General features: G+C 35.1%; 1 protein-coding gene across 6 annotated transcripts in view; it reads left to right on the plus strand.

Annotated features, from left to right (window-relative positions):
• RUNX1T1 (RUNX1 partner transcriptional co-repressor 1) overlaps window positions 1-15,659 on the plus strand; it is a 155,845-nt gene that overhangs the window by 120,981 nt on the left and 19,205 nt on the right. For all 6 annotated transcript variants that reach the window (XM_061439395.1, XM_061439392.1, XM_061439393.1 and 3 more), the window contains 3 exons: window positions 1,207-1,292; window positions 1,907-2,108; window positions 11,293-11,361. In XM_061439395.1, the coding sequence (XP_061295379.1) occupies window positions 1,207-1,292; window positions 1,907-2,108; window positions 11,293-11,361 (357 nt within the window). The remainder of the gene's footprint in view (window positions 1-1,206; window positions 1,293-1,906; window positions 2,109-11,292; window positions 11,362-15,659) is intronic.

Genomic DNA, 15,659 nt, shown 5'->3' on the forward strand with positions numbered 1-15,659 from the left:
GCCAAACTTAATTTACTCTTTAGAGTGACAGTGTAAGAAACAGCAACCAAAACAAAGTTTCAATTATTTAAAAAGGGAGACGTTGCCATAGCTCAGTGACTTTCCTTTATAGTAGAAGATGCACGTTTTACACATCCGGAATTTGTCAGAAGAGCCACACGTTTCTGGGTATCTCTGATCATAACTGTCCCTTTAACGAGATACATTTTCTATTTTGATAAGCATCCTGGCTAATTTCTTATGTTCATTATTGTTCTCATTTGGTATTTTCTTACTGCCTTTTCATGGTAGCATCTCCGCTAATGCTGAAGAGCATTAATATTTGTGCTGTGGACTGCAAATTAGGATTTTTAGTTTCTTGGCTTGGATTTATGATATCCGTCCAAAATGATATCTAATATATTGATTTTTCTTTATTTTAAAATTTTTGGCAGGTTGAGTGAGTATATTTTGCTTTTATGTTATGGCCTAATTTTAACATGCAAGTGAAAGTGAAAGTCACTCAGTCGTGTCCTACTCTTTGGGACCCTATGGACTATACAGTCCATGGAATTCTCCAGGCCAGAATATTGGAGTGGGTAGCCATTCCCTTCTCCAGGGCATCTTCCCAGCCCAGGGATTGAACCCAGGTCTCCTGTATTGCAGGCAGATTCTTTATCAGCTGAGCCATGAGGGAAGCCCAATTTTAGCATGAAAATGTATTTAATAGGATTGTGTTGATTTTTACTATGCTCAAATGTGGACTAGTTTAACCATGCTTGTTTTAGAAAAACATATCCCTATCCATGTAAAACAAATTATGCTGTCTTCATTTTTAATGCAGGAAAGCCACACTTTGAACTTAACGTCTACTTGTGGTTTCCTGTATTTATTAAGATTCAGGATATATTTATATTTTCACTTAGGGAATATTATGTGGATAACTGGCTCAGGGCTTGGTGTCATTTTACTCTCCATATCCTCATGTGTAAAAGAAGTGGTTCTGACCAGATGACCTCTAAAATTTCTTCTAGTTCTCACATTTTATCATTCTATGAAGGACCTATTAAGTAATTCTGTATCTGAGTATGATTCATGTCTGCATTCAAAAATCGAATATGTTTTCACATTGCTTAGTTTGCCCACATAGTCTTTGCTAAGTGCCTCTGCACATATGGATTATGTTCTTAATGTTTTCGGGTGATTCAGCCTTCTTTATATTTGTAGGGTTGCATGGCACACGTCAAGAAGAAATGATTGATCACAGACTAACAGACAGAGAATGGGCAGAGGAATGGAAACATCTTGACCATGTAAGACGTCCGTAATCATTTAGGTTAAAAAATGTTTTGAAAACAACTGGAATGAAGTGACATGATAAAATAAAAGCATGGGGGTTCCTGAAGGTGTTTTCCGCCATCCTTGAAAAATAATACGCGAAAATGTTTAAGGATTTGATTTCTAAATCATGTCAATGTATGGCAAAACCACTACAATATTGTAAAGTAATTAGCCTCCAATTAAAATGAATAAATTTATTTAAAAAATCAGTATCAAAACCACTTATATGAGAGAAATGTTTAGATCATTGAAAGGAATTCCTAGAGCCTTATCGAAGAATGAGCTACTGTTTTACTTGGGGAGAGTCATTTGGTTTATCCAGTAATGGGATCAGTATTTGGAAGTATGGGTTAATTTCAGCTAAAATCTCCCTGTCATGCCTCCCACATTTTATTCTCATTACTGTTGAACCTACTCATCTACTGGGTCTCTGTTTCCAGTCTAACCTTTGAAAATATTAGAGGCCTTCAGAATAAAGTCGCATTCTTCATTGTCCTGAAGTAGTTTGTTTGACTACCCACCAAAGTCTTTGAGTTGCGGTGATTGATCCGTATTTCCTTTCTCCCCCTGCCCGTCTCTCCGCCAGCTGTTAAACTGTATAATGGACATGGTAGAAAAAACGAGACGATCTCTCACAGTACTGAGGCGATGTCAGGAAGCAGACCGAGAGGAGCTGAATTACTGGATCCGGCGGTACAGCGACGCTGAGGACTTAAAAAAGGGCGGCAGCAGTAGCAGCAGCCACTCCAGGCAGCAGAGTCCTGTCAATCCAGACCCAGTGGCGTTAGGTATCTTTTCTTCAGATGGACATACTGAACAGATATATCTTATGCTATTAATACTGCCTTTATTTTTAATTTGTCTCGGCAAAAATAAAGGCGCTACAGAGAATTGTAGAACAATAAATACTTTATATCCTCAAATACGTCTTGTCTGTTAGGCAGATTGGTATAGAAAGGGTCAGTCACAAAAATTTAACTTCTTTTGTACGTTAATGTGTTGGACTGAAGAGCAGACTTCCAAGCCGGACCAAAATTTCATGTACATCACTAAAGTGTGTGCTCCTTCCTAATACAGCTCTTTGGACCCTGTCTCCAACCTACAAAAACAAAATCTCTGGGAGTGGGCTTGGAGTCTCTAGCACTCTCTCTCTAGGGATTTGTGCTGTACCTCAATGTTTGAGAGCACTTTATCTCAAAACCAACCCAGGAAGAGACCTAAGGGCTTTGTCAGTTGCCTACCGACACTTGAAAATTAGTGATAAAGATATGGCTCTTCCATTATCTTAATGATTGCTTAATCATGATTTTATTAATTCTAGTAACGTACAGAACTATTAATATAGCCATGCTTTAGAAGGTTAATGCTAACATGTAGCTATAGTTAGTACTGATATTTGAGAATTGTTGGGGTTATAAATAGAATGTAATTCTAAGTATTTGGAAAGAAACTATGAAGCTAAAATAATTTTTGAGTGACCTGTGGACTTTTTCCTAATTTAATAATAAGCTACTGTCATTCACATTGCTGGCCATTACTTGTATATACAGTCTGAGTCAACGTAATTAAGGTGGATTTGTGTTGATCCTTATTTTCTCATCTCATTTTCTTAAGTGTTTAGTCCCACACCTGTTACCTAGCTTAGGTTAAGGTACAGTCTGCTGTAAAAACAAAACTAATTACATATGTCGCAGATTAAGCTCGTGACTTTGGCCTCATTATCAACCGTGGCTGATTATCAAAAATTTAAAACTTGAAGTATATTATCTGACTGTTGATCACATTATCTTTTTTTTTATTAAAGTGATTCTTAGTCAATAAAATTTCCTTTGCATTTAGGTTTGTGGATTCTTGCTAATCCCTGAACGATGACTGTCTATTGCCATAAGTATTAAATACAGGAGGATTCCAAGTCATTTAATTAACCTAACAAACATTCTGTAGTATATTTTAAAAATAAAAGTGTTATTTGTTAGGTTATTTTAAGGCAAGCAATGAAAATAGGTTTAAGTTTAATCTGAATCAACATTGGTCCAAATAAATTAGAATAAGCATCTTATTTTTTACTTCTGTATTGTGAACCAAAATTAGTAATATAAAGAGGATGTTTGTAATCATTCAATCTAGGCAAAAATTGAGAGCCTTAAACAAAACTTTGACGTATCCATTTTACCTGGCTCTGTTGAAGAAATTCATCAAGTCAGTGCTTATTTTTTGTGCCTGGCTTACTGTGTACCAGGCATCATGCTAGGTACTGCAATAAAGGAAAAAGTTTCTTAATTGCTTCCTTTGAGGAATTTTTGAGCTAGTGGAAGAGATAGGCAAGGAGACAGCTAGTGGTCGCACCAGCAGGCCACTCAATTCAGTCCCCTGCAGTGACAGGATTAATATTATCTGCCGTCCATTGTAAAGAAAACTTTCGGAAATGGAAAGTATTTCAGACCTATGTGAGTTATGTATTCAGCACACTGCACATAGGACCATTACCATATAGTCACATACAGTCAAGCATTCTAGTGATGTAGGTGTACATCATTCTCTGAGAAGGCTGGTATATATAATCAAAAGAATAAACTTGGTTTAAAAAATTTCTTCTTAAGCATACACAAATCACATTACTTTTAATGATGCTTAATGAATTCATATTTTTGGTAAAAGAGATTGCTTTGGTTTTAAGCTTTTATAGGTTGTATTTTTCAAAAATTACAAGTAGTTCATTTCTTTGTGGAGACTGTTAAAACAGTCCTGTTCTTTAGGGACACTGAACCCTAGATTGCCTTTCAAAGAAACCTATCACAGCGTCATACAACATGCAAGTTTTAGCATCCAGCAGTTATTTCACTGGTGTCTTTTGCTAATAGATTCCTGAAGTCTTTAAGTTCCATCTGTCTTGTGCGCTGGGCTGTGGCTATAAATAAGGCAGGTAGTTTGTAATCATGGGACACAATCCTTTACATTAAGTGCTTTCTGAGGTTTTCTCTTAGGCTTTGGAGTCAAATGTTTTAGTGTGTGTAATTAAAGGACTGGCGATATTGGCTGATAAATTTATTTCGTGCCTCTGAAAAGTGCATGGCAGGGTGTGTGTGTGTGTGTGTGTGTGTGTGTGTGTGTGTATACAAATAGAGATACGAATGTGCTTGTATCTTTACGTACTTGAAGAGTTCCATATCCTGTGTTAATTTTGTATGTGTTTCTTTTAGCCTGATTCTCTCAATTCTTAAGTTTCTGTCTGATTTCAAATGAGACCTTCAGAATAATGTTATAGAAGATACCTTTAGTTCAAAATATTGCCATAGTCATGTCCCTGTCTTCATTCATTTGTAGCATTTTAATTGTATTTGGTGATTGTACAAAGAAGACTGTAACTTCTATGACTTATGTTTGTTAAATTCATTCTGATTCTCACTTTTGAAATATATCTATAGTATTAAGTCAGTGTGAGAGATTAGTAAGATAATATAATTAATCTATTATTAATTGAATTTGGGGAGTTTCCCCCAGATACTAAGTAAAGACTATTTTAAATGAGTAGCCTCTTGAACAGTTTTATAACAAAACACACTAAGTCCACAATGTTATCTCTACTCTTTAAAGAAAAAAACAGGTAATTACCCTGTAGAACTTTTGAAATAATGTACTTCGCCTTGAAATAATATACTTTTTCTTGAAATAATGGATTTTGATTATTTACATTATTATTATAACTCACTTGATTTCCAGGGAGAATTCCAAATATCCAAGTCTTAAGAAAATTAGAAAACTATTTTTTAAGCAGTTGTCTCTATTTTCAAAGTATGATTTGTTTTGCATACATTTTTCACCAAAGAGCAAGTTAATGCAATCAGAACAGATGATTTCATCACTGAAGTAGAACTGCTTTTCTAGGTAGAGATGGGTGGGCAGCTGCTTCGTGGTGATTCCGGTGCTCTCCAAGTTCTTATCAAGGCTGCTGTGGTTCTCCTCTTCTTTGCCCTCATTCCCTTTTTCTTGCAGTATGCTGTTCCCTCCTGACATTTGACTTCCTTTAAACTGCTTTCTTTTTACTGCCTTTGGACTATTCTAGAATCTCTCCACAGCTTATCCTTTATCTGTCTGTCCTCTTTCTGTGATTCTCAAGTCTTCTGTATCATTAAAGAAAGTTAAAAGAATTATCCAATGATGGATTTAAGACCAGTATTGGAGACTGAAGCTTAAAACTCTGAAGTATGAATGCATTTTCCTGTGTTTTTTTGAATGTTTGAATACTGTGAAGAGAGGATATGAAGTTGAGAAAACACCATCATGTACATTTTATTAAAGGTTTATCTCTAGCCATGAAGATAAGTGCCAGAAAGATTTTTGTTTTAAAGGAAACCATTAATCAACTTGATTGTTCACAGAAAGTTTAGAAATTCTGAAGTTTGTTGAATTAATACTACCTCCTGCCTAAAGCAGATTGGAAGAGAAATTAATATTTTAAAATTTCTTTGGCTGACAAGTTTTATCACTGTCATATGATTGAATTGTAGAGTTTCTCATTGCTGTCTAAAGGCTCGCGACTCTCGCTTGAAAGTTAAAGGCACAGGGTCTGAGCAGATGTCTGGATCTGAATCCCTGGTTCTTCTCACTAGTTTTGTTGACCTCTGGCAAGTAATTGTGTGCCTCAATTTCTTCGTCTGATAGAGATGGTAACAATACATATTTCATAGGTGTTTCTGTATTAAAGGAGTTAACAGTCATAAAACATGGGATAGTGCCTGACATATAGTAGATGTGACCTAAATAATTTCTAACATTTAGAGAGTAGCGAGTAGCAGATAAATTTAGTGTTTTTGCTTGGCATCCAAGTTTATGAAGTTGTAGTAGATTCTTAGGTATTTTTTCATTTTGAAAGTATTTCCAAGCAGTAATTCTATCTTAAATATAGTAAATCTATTGTACCTTTAGGACCCTAATTCATAACCATGGAAAAATAGCTTACTCACATCCAAAGATATATATTTTTCAACTTCTGAACTGTCAGATTATAAAAGTCACAAGTTATTCACAGTATACCACATATAAAAGTTTAGATTTTATGTACTTGTATTGATTCCTTTTAAATTACGTCATGAAATTCATTTCCAAACAGTGCATCTGCGTTCCTAATGTGAAGTGCCTACTAAATTTTAAAAAGTCTGCTGTATTTAGTATATTGGGTTAAAAAATATGTGACTACAAGTTAAATACATCCATCTTTGGGGGAAAAAAAGAGATGATTGCCTCCTATGGCATTACATATTTTTATTGTTAAAGATGAAGATCATAATGTAGTTCTTGGCTTCTAGGTTGGGTTGGGGTTTTGAACATAACACTGAGATTTCTGAATTTATTATCCTTTAAAACAAAAAATAAGTAGCATTTCTAAAGATGAACTCATTTAAACCTTCCTTTCTTTTGATGGTTGTAATAGATATTTTCATGATCACTGCTTCATTCTGCCCACCACAGGATGATGGCCATAACATGGGTGCTGCCAAGCTTTGAGCATTGCTGTCCTAGGTCATAGGAGGTCACACTGATTCTCCAAAGGCTATCAGCTCATCCCTTCATGTATATTGATGGTGGCCCTCGCTTTATCTAGTATCCATCTGTCGTAAGTGTAGTGCATCTTCCATCTCTTGCCTACATCCTAGATTGCTTTTTCTGTCTTTTCACCTTCCCTCCACTCCAAGTTCGTTTCCTCATTTCATAGATGTATCTTCCGGAGGCTCCCCTCTTCCTCTTCTTGCATCCCCAAGCAATTTGCATCCCAAAGCCAGCCAAACTTAATTTAGAAGGACTTTTCTATGATTTTTCCGTCTTTCAGCAGTTACATGTATACATTTCACATTTTAAACCATCCTGTACAGACTCTTCTGTTTTCACTGCTATATTTTAGAACAACTATCCGTTTTATAGCAACTGATGTTTTATAGGTGGTCAATATTTGGTGGTTAAAAATTAGCTTCTTTAGAGTCTGAACCTTAGAGTGTCTTGTACAAGTTTGTCTAGATTCACCAAAAATCTAAAATAAGAAAGTCTTGGGAGAGAAGTTGTCTCCTGTAATCCTGATCAACATCAGGATTTGTTTTGTTTTTTCAAATTTAACTTTGCATATGTGTTCTCTTCTTGCTGCTGCTTAATCAGAAGAGAAAATACTAAATTCATTAGTCATTTGGTTTCTGTAGCTACTACAGTAGTATTTATCAGTATGTTAAGAGATTCTGAGGAATACCTCTACTGACATCATTTCATTCTTCCTGTCAGTACACCTGGTGCTTAGCTTGGACACACAGCAACTTAGAATCGGAGGGGACATTGTAAAATATGTATATATATGTAAACAGTTGTGTATTATATAAATTACTTGCCTTTATGTTCTGCAGCTATTTTGAAAAAAAAAAACTTTCTTTTAGAAAATAGGATAGGATTAAGAAAACTTCTGCTTGATTGGAGTTGATATTTCTATCAGGATTCTAGGTCAGGAGGAGTTTGACTCCATGTGGATATGACATGTGTCATTGAGAATTATAGGGAGATGAAGCCAAGAAGGTGAAATACAGCACAAATTTCTGATGTGGTAAATGGATCCTCACGATCTATACCAGCTGTTTAGCACACAGAAAGGTGGGTACACAGTTGACTCCAGTACAGTAATTATCTTTGAGCAAATTTGGGGGCTATTTGTGAGGTTTAAATAAAATTTATAAAAGAATCATCTAAAGTTTGAAGACTTCCCATCAGGGTTCAGACAGTGAATTGCTAGCAACAGAAATAACTTCTGTCCCTAGGTGACGTGTAGTGAGGGAGTGAAAATTTACTGGTGCGCATCACTTAATCCAAGCCTCTTCAGTGGTTCTGTTTTGTCTAAAGTTTTGTGTCCTTTTGTTTAAGTGCTTGGAGGAAAACAACAACAACAACAACAAACTTTAAGGTGCTCTTTTCACCTTAATTTTTTTTATAAGCAAATAAGTATACAGTCAGCCCTCCATATACACAGGTTCCATTCCCATGGATTCAGCCAACCACACATCAAAAATTTTTAGGGGAAAAAAAAATCCCAGAAAGTTCCAAAAGGCAAAACTTGAATTTGCCATGTGCTGGCAACTTTTAACAAAATGTTTACATTGTATTGCATTACGAATTAGAAGTAATCTAGAAATGATTTAAGGTATAGAAAAGGATGTGTGTAGGTTATATGCAAATACCATTTTTTATCTAATATAATTGATTTACAAGTTGTATTAATTTCTGCAGTACGTCAGTGATGCACACACATTCTTTTTAAAATCCTCTCGCTTATGGTTTAGCACAGATTACTGAATGCAGTTCCCTGTGCTGTAAGTAAGACCTTATGGTTTATCCATTCTGTTAGCCTCTGCTAACCCCAAGCTCCCAGTCCACCCCTCCTCCACCAGCCCTCCCCCTTGGCACCCTCGAGTCTGTTGTCTGTGCCTGTGAGTCTGTTTCAGTCTTGGGCATATATCCAGATAAAACTGCAATTCAAAAAGACATATGTACCTCTGTGTTCATAGCAACACTATTCACCATACCATTTAATATAAGGGACTTGAACATCCTCAGCTTTCGGTCCCGCTTCGGATACCCAAGGATGACTGTATATCCATTCTTACTGGGCATCCTGCTAAATAATGAGAATGAAGAGAGTCCCAACTAACATCTAATCAGAGTTTAGGATGTGCCATGCCAAACCCGCAATAGGAAGTACCTCCTTGAGTCCTCACAGCGGCAGTCTCAAATGTGGTGGTGTCATTGGCACTTACAGCTGTGGTGACTGAGCCATGGAGAAACTACCCTGCCCAGTGTCACAGTGTCATAGGGCAAAGCTGAGCCCCCTCATCTCTGGTCTTTAGACCTGGCTCTTCTGTGCTGCATAGTGCTGGTAATTAGTATTTGGATCACGTAGCATCATCCTGTTGCCTGTAATAAAAACTGGCCATTTAGAAAAATAATTTTTATAAAGTTATTACTCTTTCCTTAACCCCAATAATGAAAAAATACACCCCCCCCCATTTTTTTACTACTGTGGAAAAGGCATTTTTCCCCTCTGTTTGTCTTCAGACTTTACAAATCTATTCGTATCCAATAAATTATTCTTAAGCCAAGGTTTTTTTCTCCTAAAAATAAATGTCTAAGTAAATCTCTGTTTCACTGCTTCACGTGACTAAGTGTGAACTTGACTTCACTTTCTTTAAAATAGTGTGGAAGATAATCTTGATAAATCTAATTACCCATGTCTTGTTTCTTTGGGGTTGTATATGCGTCAGACAGATTTACCAAGGTCTTTAACAAATGAAAATTACTTAAATAAAAACATTTGGGTTTTCGTCATTTTCTGTATAGAAATGAATGTGCACATGAGAATGTGTGGGTATTTCCAGTCCATTCAATTATCAAGTAGTCATGAAATTATAATGTAAACTTTCAAAAATTGTTTATATTTGGAATAATTTTAGATTTATGAGAGTACTGCAAAGGTAGTACATGGAGTTTTCATATGTCCTTCAGTAAGCTATAAGATTTTGATAATTCAGAATAGTTCTGGAAATTTTATGTTCTGGGCAACTGATAATCTATGTACCCTCAAGTGATTCAAAATATGCAAATGTGTCTAAGGCATTCAAATATAAAATGATATATACTTAGCTAATTTGATTGTGTTTTCTCATTCTGTAGCTCCATAAAATATAGAAGAGTGGGCTGAATTTCTTTTGACCATCAACATACATTAGATAAAGTATTCTTTAAAAAGTCTGCTACTTAACATTTCTTATACATGTAGAGAAAACTTCAGTTATTTGAAATTTATCATGAGTTGAAAGATTGTTGAATTTATAAAAGTTAAAATGATATTTTTCTTCCTCCAAACTTCTAAATACATAGAATTTTGCTTGAAAAATCCAGAATGCAAGAAGTTTAGAGCATATTTTAGCTATGGAGGACTGTATACACTTTATTTTTAAGCATGTATAAAAACATGAAAATAGGTTTCATGTCATTTTCATGAACTTGTTATTTGGAGGTTAGCATTCCTATATCAACTTTATTATGACCTGTTTTCTCAAACTTTTAAAATCTGTGCAGCATAAAAGCACAACATTTCACTTAAAGTGGAATTTCATCTCCACCCCCTCAGCCCCACCCTGGAAGCGTGTCCTGTACTAGTTATATTTGGTCAACTGGCTCTCTGTGAATCCATTCTAATAATTCTTTCTTGCTCTCATCCATGTCAAATCCATATAATCCAATTTTTGTGAGAATTTTTAATGCTCAGCAAGATTTTTTAAAGTAATTAAGTGTGAGAACTGGTTAGCCATGGAGTCAGGCTATGTATTGAAAAGTGGTAGAAATTATGTTACTCCACTATAATTTGACTTTCTACTCTTCAATTTGACTTTAAAAAAAGAGAAAATTGCCAAATACAATTTGCTTTCTTTCATAAAATATGTTCATAGAAATCCGCATACTTAGGGAGTGCTGGAAACAGTGTTGTAAAACATATTGTATAATGAAAAATTCGGGCTTCCCTGGGGGCTCAGATGGTAAAGAATCTGCCTGCAATGCAGAAGACCTGGGTTCGATCCCTGGGTCAGGAAGATTCCCTGGAGAAGGGAATGGCCACCCTGGAATAGCGTTTCCAGTATTCTTGCAGAGGAGCCTAGCGGGCTAGAGTCCATGGGGTCACAAAGAGTCTGGGCAACTAACACACAGGATGGAATGTTTAGAGTTGTTTTGGTTTTGAGCATATAAGCATTTACACCAGTGATGTATTTTCCTTGAGCTCTGATGGCCAGTTTTCCTATTTTTATTTTTTGGAGTTGAAGTGTTTAAAAAACTGTGTTTCTGTAGAGAAGCCGAGGTAGTGGGCGTTGCTTGCTCTCCCTGTGTGATGACGTAACGGTGCTTACGGTGCTTTCCTCCCCTCTCCACCGGTTTTTATCCTTCTCATAGATGCACATCGGGAGTTCCTTCACAGGCCTGCTTCTGGATATGTGCCAGAGGAGATCTGGAAGAAAGCTGGTAAGAATTGTTTAAAAACATGAGTTTAGTGTTCTGGCAGCTGTGTGCAGTTGTTAATGCAGTGATGTGAAGAATGACAAGAAAGGACTTTACCGCTAACAACAACAGCAACAACAGAATAAACCCCCACACACACAAAATTAAAAATCCTGATGAATATTCTTAAACCAGGCCTGATTAGAGCACAGAATAATTTTTATTTTATAGCATCTGCTGGTGCTACTGTAATGAGGGTCTGGTGATACTTCTGTTATAAGTCTCATTTTTCAGGGGCTGTAATGATTTTAGGCTGGAAGGCTGAGGTTTCAGCTTGCATGCACTTTTTCCTTCCTGAAAATAAAGTCTGGTATTTTACTTTAGCTTTATCTTCTAATTTTTTTTTTAATTGAGCTAGCTATAATTGACATCTACCTTTTGAATTCTTTTAAAATATATCACAGCAACAAGTTCACTGGTTGAGGCACTCAGAAATTTTATGGTTACCAACATTTTTTTAAAATTGATCTTTTGTGCTAATTAATATTCAATGACCAAAGCTAAAATAAGTTAAATGATAAAGTTGCTAAATTTCTGTTTTCCTTTTCATGTATACTATCTAATTTTCATTAAGAGAGATTGTTCTACATTTTAAAGTAGCTTAAGTTTCTGATGACTCATTGACTTACTGGGCTTAAAGAAATCAAATTTGGCAGAATCTTGGTGGAATACCAATAAGTTGAGCCAAAACCTTATTAAAAAAAAACTAAAAGAGATAAATTATAAACCTATTTCATAACTTAAAAATGACATTGCAAACACATAATGTGGCTTTGAGTTTCTGTAACTCCAACTGTTAGTGTTTCTCTGATGGCTCAGTGGTCAAGAATCCACCTTCTAATACAGGAGATGCGGGTTCGATCCATGGGTTGGGAAGATGTCCTAGAGCATGAAATAGCAACTGACTCCAGTATTCTTGCCTGGGAAATCCCATGGACAGAGGAACCTGGCGGGCTATATAGTCCATGGGTTGCAAAGGAGTCAAACATGACTTAGTGATTAAACAACAACTCCAACTGTTAAAATGATTTGTCTGAGCTGAGAAACTGGAAAGTGCTATTTCTGCAAGCCATCAGACAGGTGTGGGGCAGTGAACCCCCATCAAGGAGAAAAGGATGTTTTCCTATAGAAGATTTCAGTTTGGGTTTTGATTTGACCCAGCTCTGTCTGTAGTTCTGTGCAGCTTGGTGACTCTGGTCCCTTGACTCTTATTTGAGTTTTGTGGGTTTTGTTTTTTTTTTTTAATTTTCTAATAACTCTTTTGTAAGAGTGATAAGGTGTTTCAAAATCTGATAGTATTCTAGGCTTAGCCGCTTAGATTAAGAACCAGAGAGAAAGATCTCTAACACATCTAGTATACAAATCAGATAGACCCATTTAGCGTAAAGGTTAAGGTTTATTTGTGTTGTGTTGTGTGTGTGTGTTTGTGTGTATCTATAGCCGGTCTGTATAGTCTTACCAGATTTACCACATCACCTCTAAGAAGATTTCCTACCAGGATAATAGTTCTGGAATACTCCTAGGCTGTTAAAATGTGCTGAGTGCCATATAACCTGGAGAAAGAATTGCTGTGTCTTCCTTCTGACCATTTTTCTTCTCCAATTTTGAGCTGTCAGTGCAACTTATCCCAATAAGAGGTACAAAGAATTGCCATTTTGGATAGCAGAAGGATGGATTTTTGTGTTGAGGGAAAGAGTCTCTGTATTTCCCTTATTTATGTGTATTTGAGTTAAATCTTGATAGTTCATAAAGAAATATTGACAGTGAAGTCTTGTGTAATCCAAATTCCTTCTGTGCTATTATCTGCTCAAGTCTTTGTTTGACTGCTATTAAGTGAGAGCAGATTTTTCTGAATATACTACCTTTGTTGGAAAGTCAACTTGAATAGCTATGCACAAAGGAAATCCTACCGTAAGTGGTAAGCAATTGGAAGCAGATTCAAAACAGCACTATGTACTTTGTGCTTAATCAGTTATTTTTTTTTAACTTGACATATTGTAATCTATTGAGTCCGCTATTAATTTTTCTTCACTGTCTGTTTTGTGGATTTCTGAAACCAGTTCTAGGTATACGTTGCGTTTTGGGTACTCTGAAAAAAGAGAAAGAGCAATACATGTTTATGTAGTGTCCATGCATTTTCTAAGAAGGGCCTAACCTTATCAAACCAATGTTTGGAATATTTATAAAATGTGCCTATCCATCTATATTAGATCTTCAGTCTAAAACCTGACCTGGAAGTAATGTTCACTAAATTTGTATTTTCATCACAGTGATATCCCTAATCTGCTGCATAAAAACAGTTTGGGAACAGTTTTCTATGGATACCTGCTAAATTTTAAGGAGTATATTGAATCTTTGAAGGACAGATGACAGTTTCATCTGAAAGTCTCAAGCAACTGCTTATCATATTTATCTTTATAGGCTTCTTAAAAAGCATTTATAGTGTTCAAAGTGTCAAGGTATCCAATATGAGTAAAACACCAAAGGCAGAATGTGACATCTACGTTCAGCCTGTTAAAATTTGAAAGTTTTTTCCCCAAGATTCTAAAATTCACTAATGGCATTTTTTTTTTTTAGACAAAAGTATGTCTTTGCAATGAAACTATTATACATTACCTTTGTGACAAATAATAGGTAAATAAAATCAAGTTTAAAGCATTTGAACGATATCAAATGCTAATAGCAAATATCTAAAATTCAATGGAATGTAACCCATGTGTCTTTCAAAGAAAATTATAATTTCAAAATTATATCCTGTGCATGAAAGTATACCATATAATATTTTGCACCATTTTATTTTTAAATGATTTCAAACTTGCAGAAAAAGTTGCAGAAAATAGTATAAACAATCTCATATACCTTTCTCCCAGTTTCCCTATTTCACCATATTTGCTTTGATGTCTTCTCTTTGTTTCCATCTTTCCTTCACTGTTTTTCTGTTTATGCATTATATATATTTTCCCCAACCACTTCAGAGTAAATTGCAGACATGATATAAACATTTTAGTGTGTATTTCCTAATAAGAACAAGGACATTCTTTTATATAACCACAGTATGGTTACCACAATCAGGATATTAACATTAAAAGAATATAATTATTTAACCTATAGACCTTATTCAAAGTTTGCATGTTACCCTAATAATACAATGTAATAACAAGATACATATTAAATATTTGGAATCCTAACAAATATTGAAGGCCATATCACTTTTCCCCTAAAAGTAGTATTTTTAAAAGCAATAGCAAAGGTAGCAAAATACACTCTGAAGTTTAGAAGGTCTTTATAAAATTGGAGAAAGGCCACCATAAATATAGTTTTTAAATTGCAACTGTTTTCTTCAGTGTATTTTTCGAACAATCAATGAGTGTTTGCTGTTGGTAATAAATATTCAAGCACCTTGTAAATGTCCTACCAATTCTCTTTGCTGATCTGTATATGCCTGTGGGATTAGAATAGGAATGCATAATTTAAATATAAATTGCCTGATTTGCATATACAATTAGTCAAGCTACAGCTTTGATCGTAAGCAAAAATTATTGTCCTGTATTACCACTTAGATAGAATTTTAATTCACCTTGAATATTCAAACCAAATTAGACCCTGACTATACAGTTAGAAGGGCAGTGCTTCCCTAGTGCCCAAGTCTTTATGATAGGATAATAAAGGTATCTTTTCACCTCTGGTGAAGAAGGTGCTGCCAGCTCTGTGCAGTGCTCTGCTTCCATCCAGATTTTAAATACATATCTTAAAGCAACCAAAAAATGCTGAACATAATTCAGTTAATATTTTCTGTCTGGATCTTTCCCTTTTAATTTAGTTTATAAAATCTAGAACACAGTAATTACAAATGAGTGAGCTTCAGAAATAATGCTGTAAAAAATGGTGGAGGCTACAAAAGTCATGATTACTAATTAATAGTGGAGGGCTTCTCCTGATCCTCAAGTCCTCAACTATGGAGGTGTGAAATAAAACACAGAAATTTAAAGAACTATAGGAGTATTTGTATCTCAACATTTTTAATCTGCAGTATAACATTTTTATTAGGAAACTATGTTTTTAATTAAACAGAACATTCAATTAAGGTGCTTTTTAAGTGAGTGAAACAATTAAGTGCAAACACTTGAATGAAACATGTCATAATTAGTTTTAATACAGTGTTAATTGGTACGAGATTTGCCAAGTTAATAATTACTGCTTATTAAATTTTCAATTAATCATTGTCATTTTGCTTTGAATAAAGATGAAAATTAGATAAACTA

Source organism: Bos javanicus, chromosome 14 (genome assembly GCF_032452875.1).
Source record: "Bos javanicus breed banteng chromosome 14, ARS-OSU_banteng_1.0, whole genome shotgun sequence".
NCBI classification, from domain to species: Eukaryota; Metazoa; Chordata; class Mammalia; order Artiodactyla; family Bovidae; genus Bos; species Bos javanicus.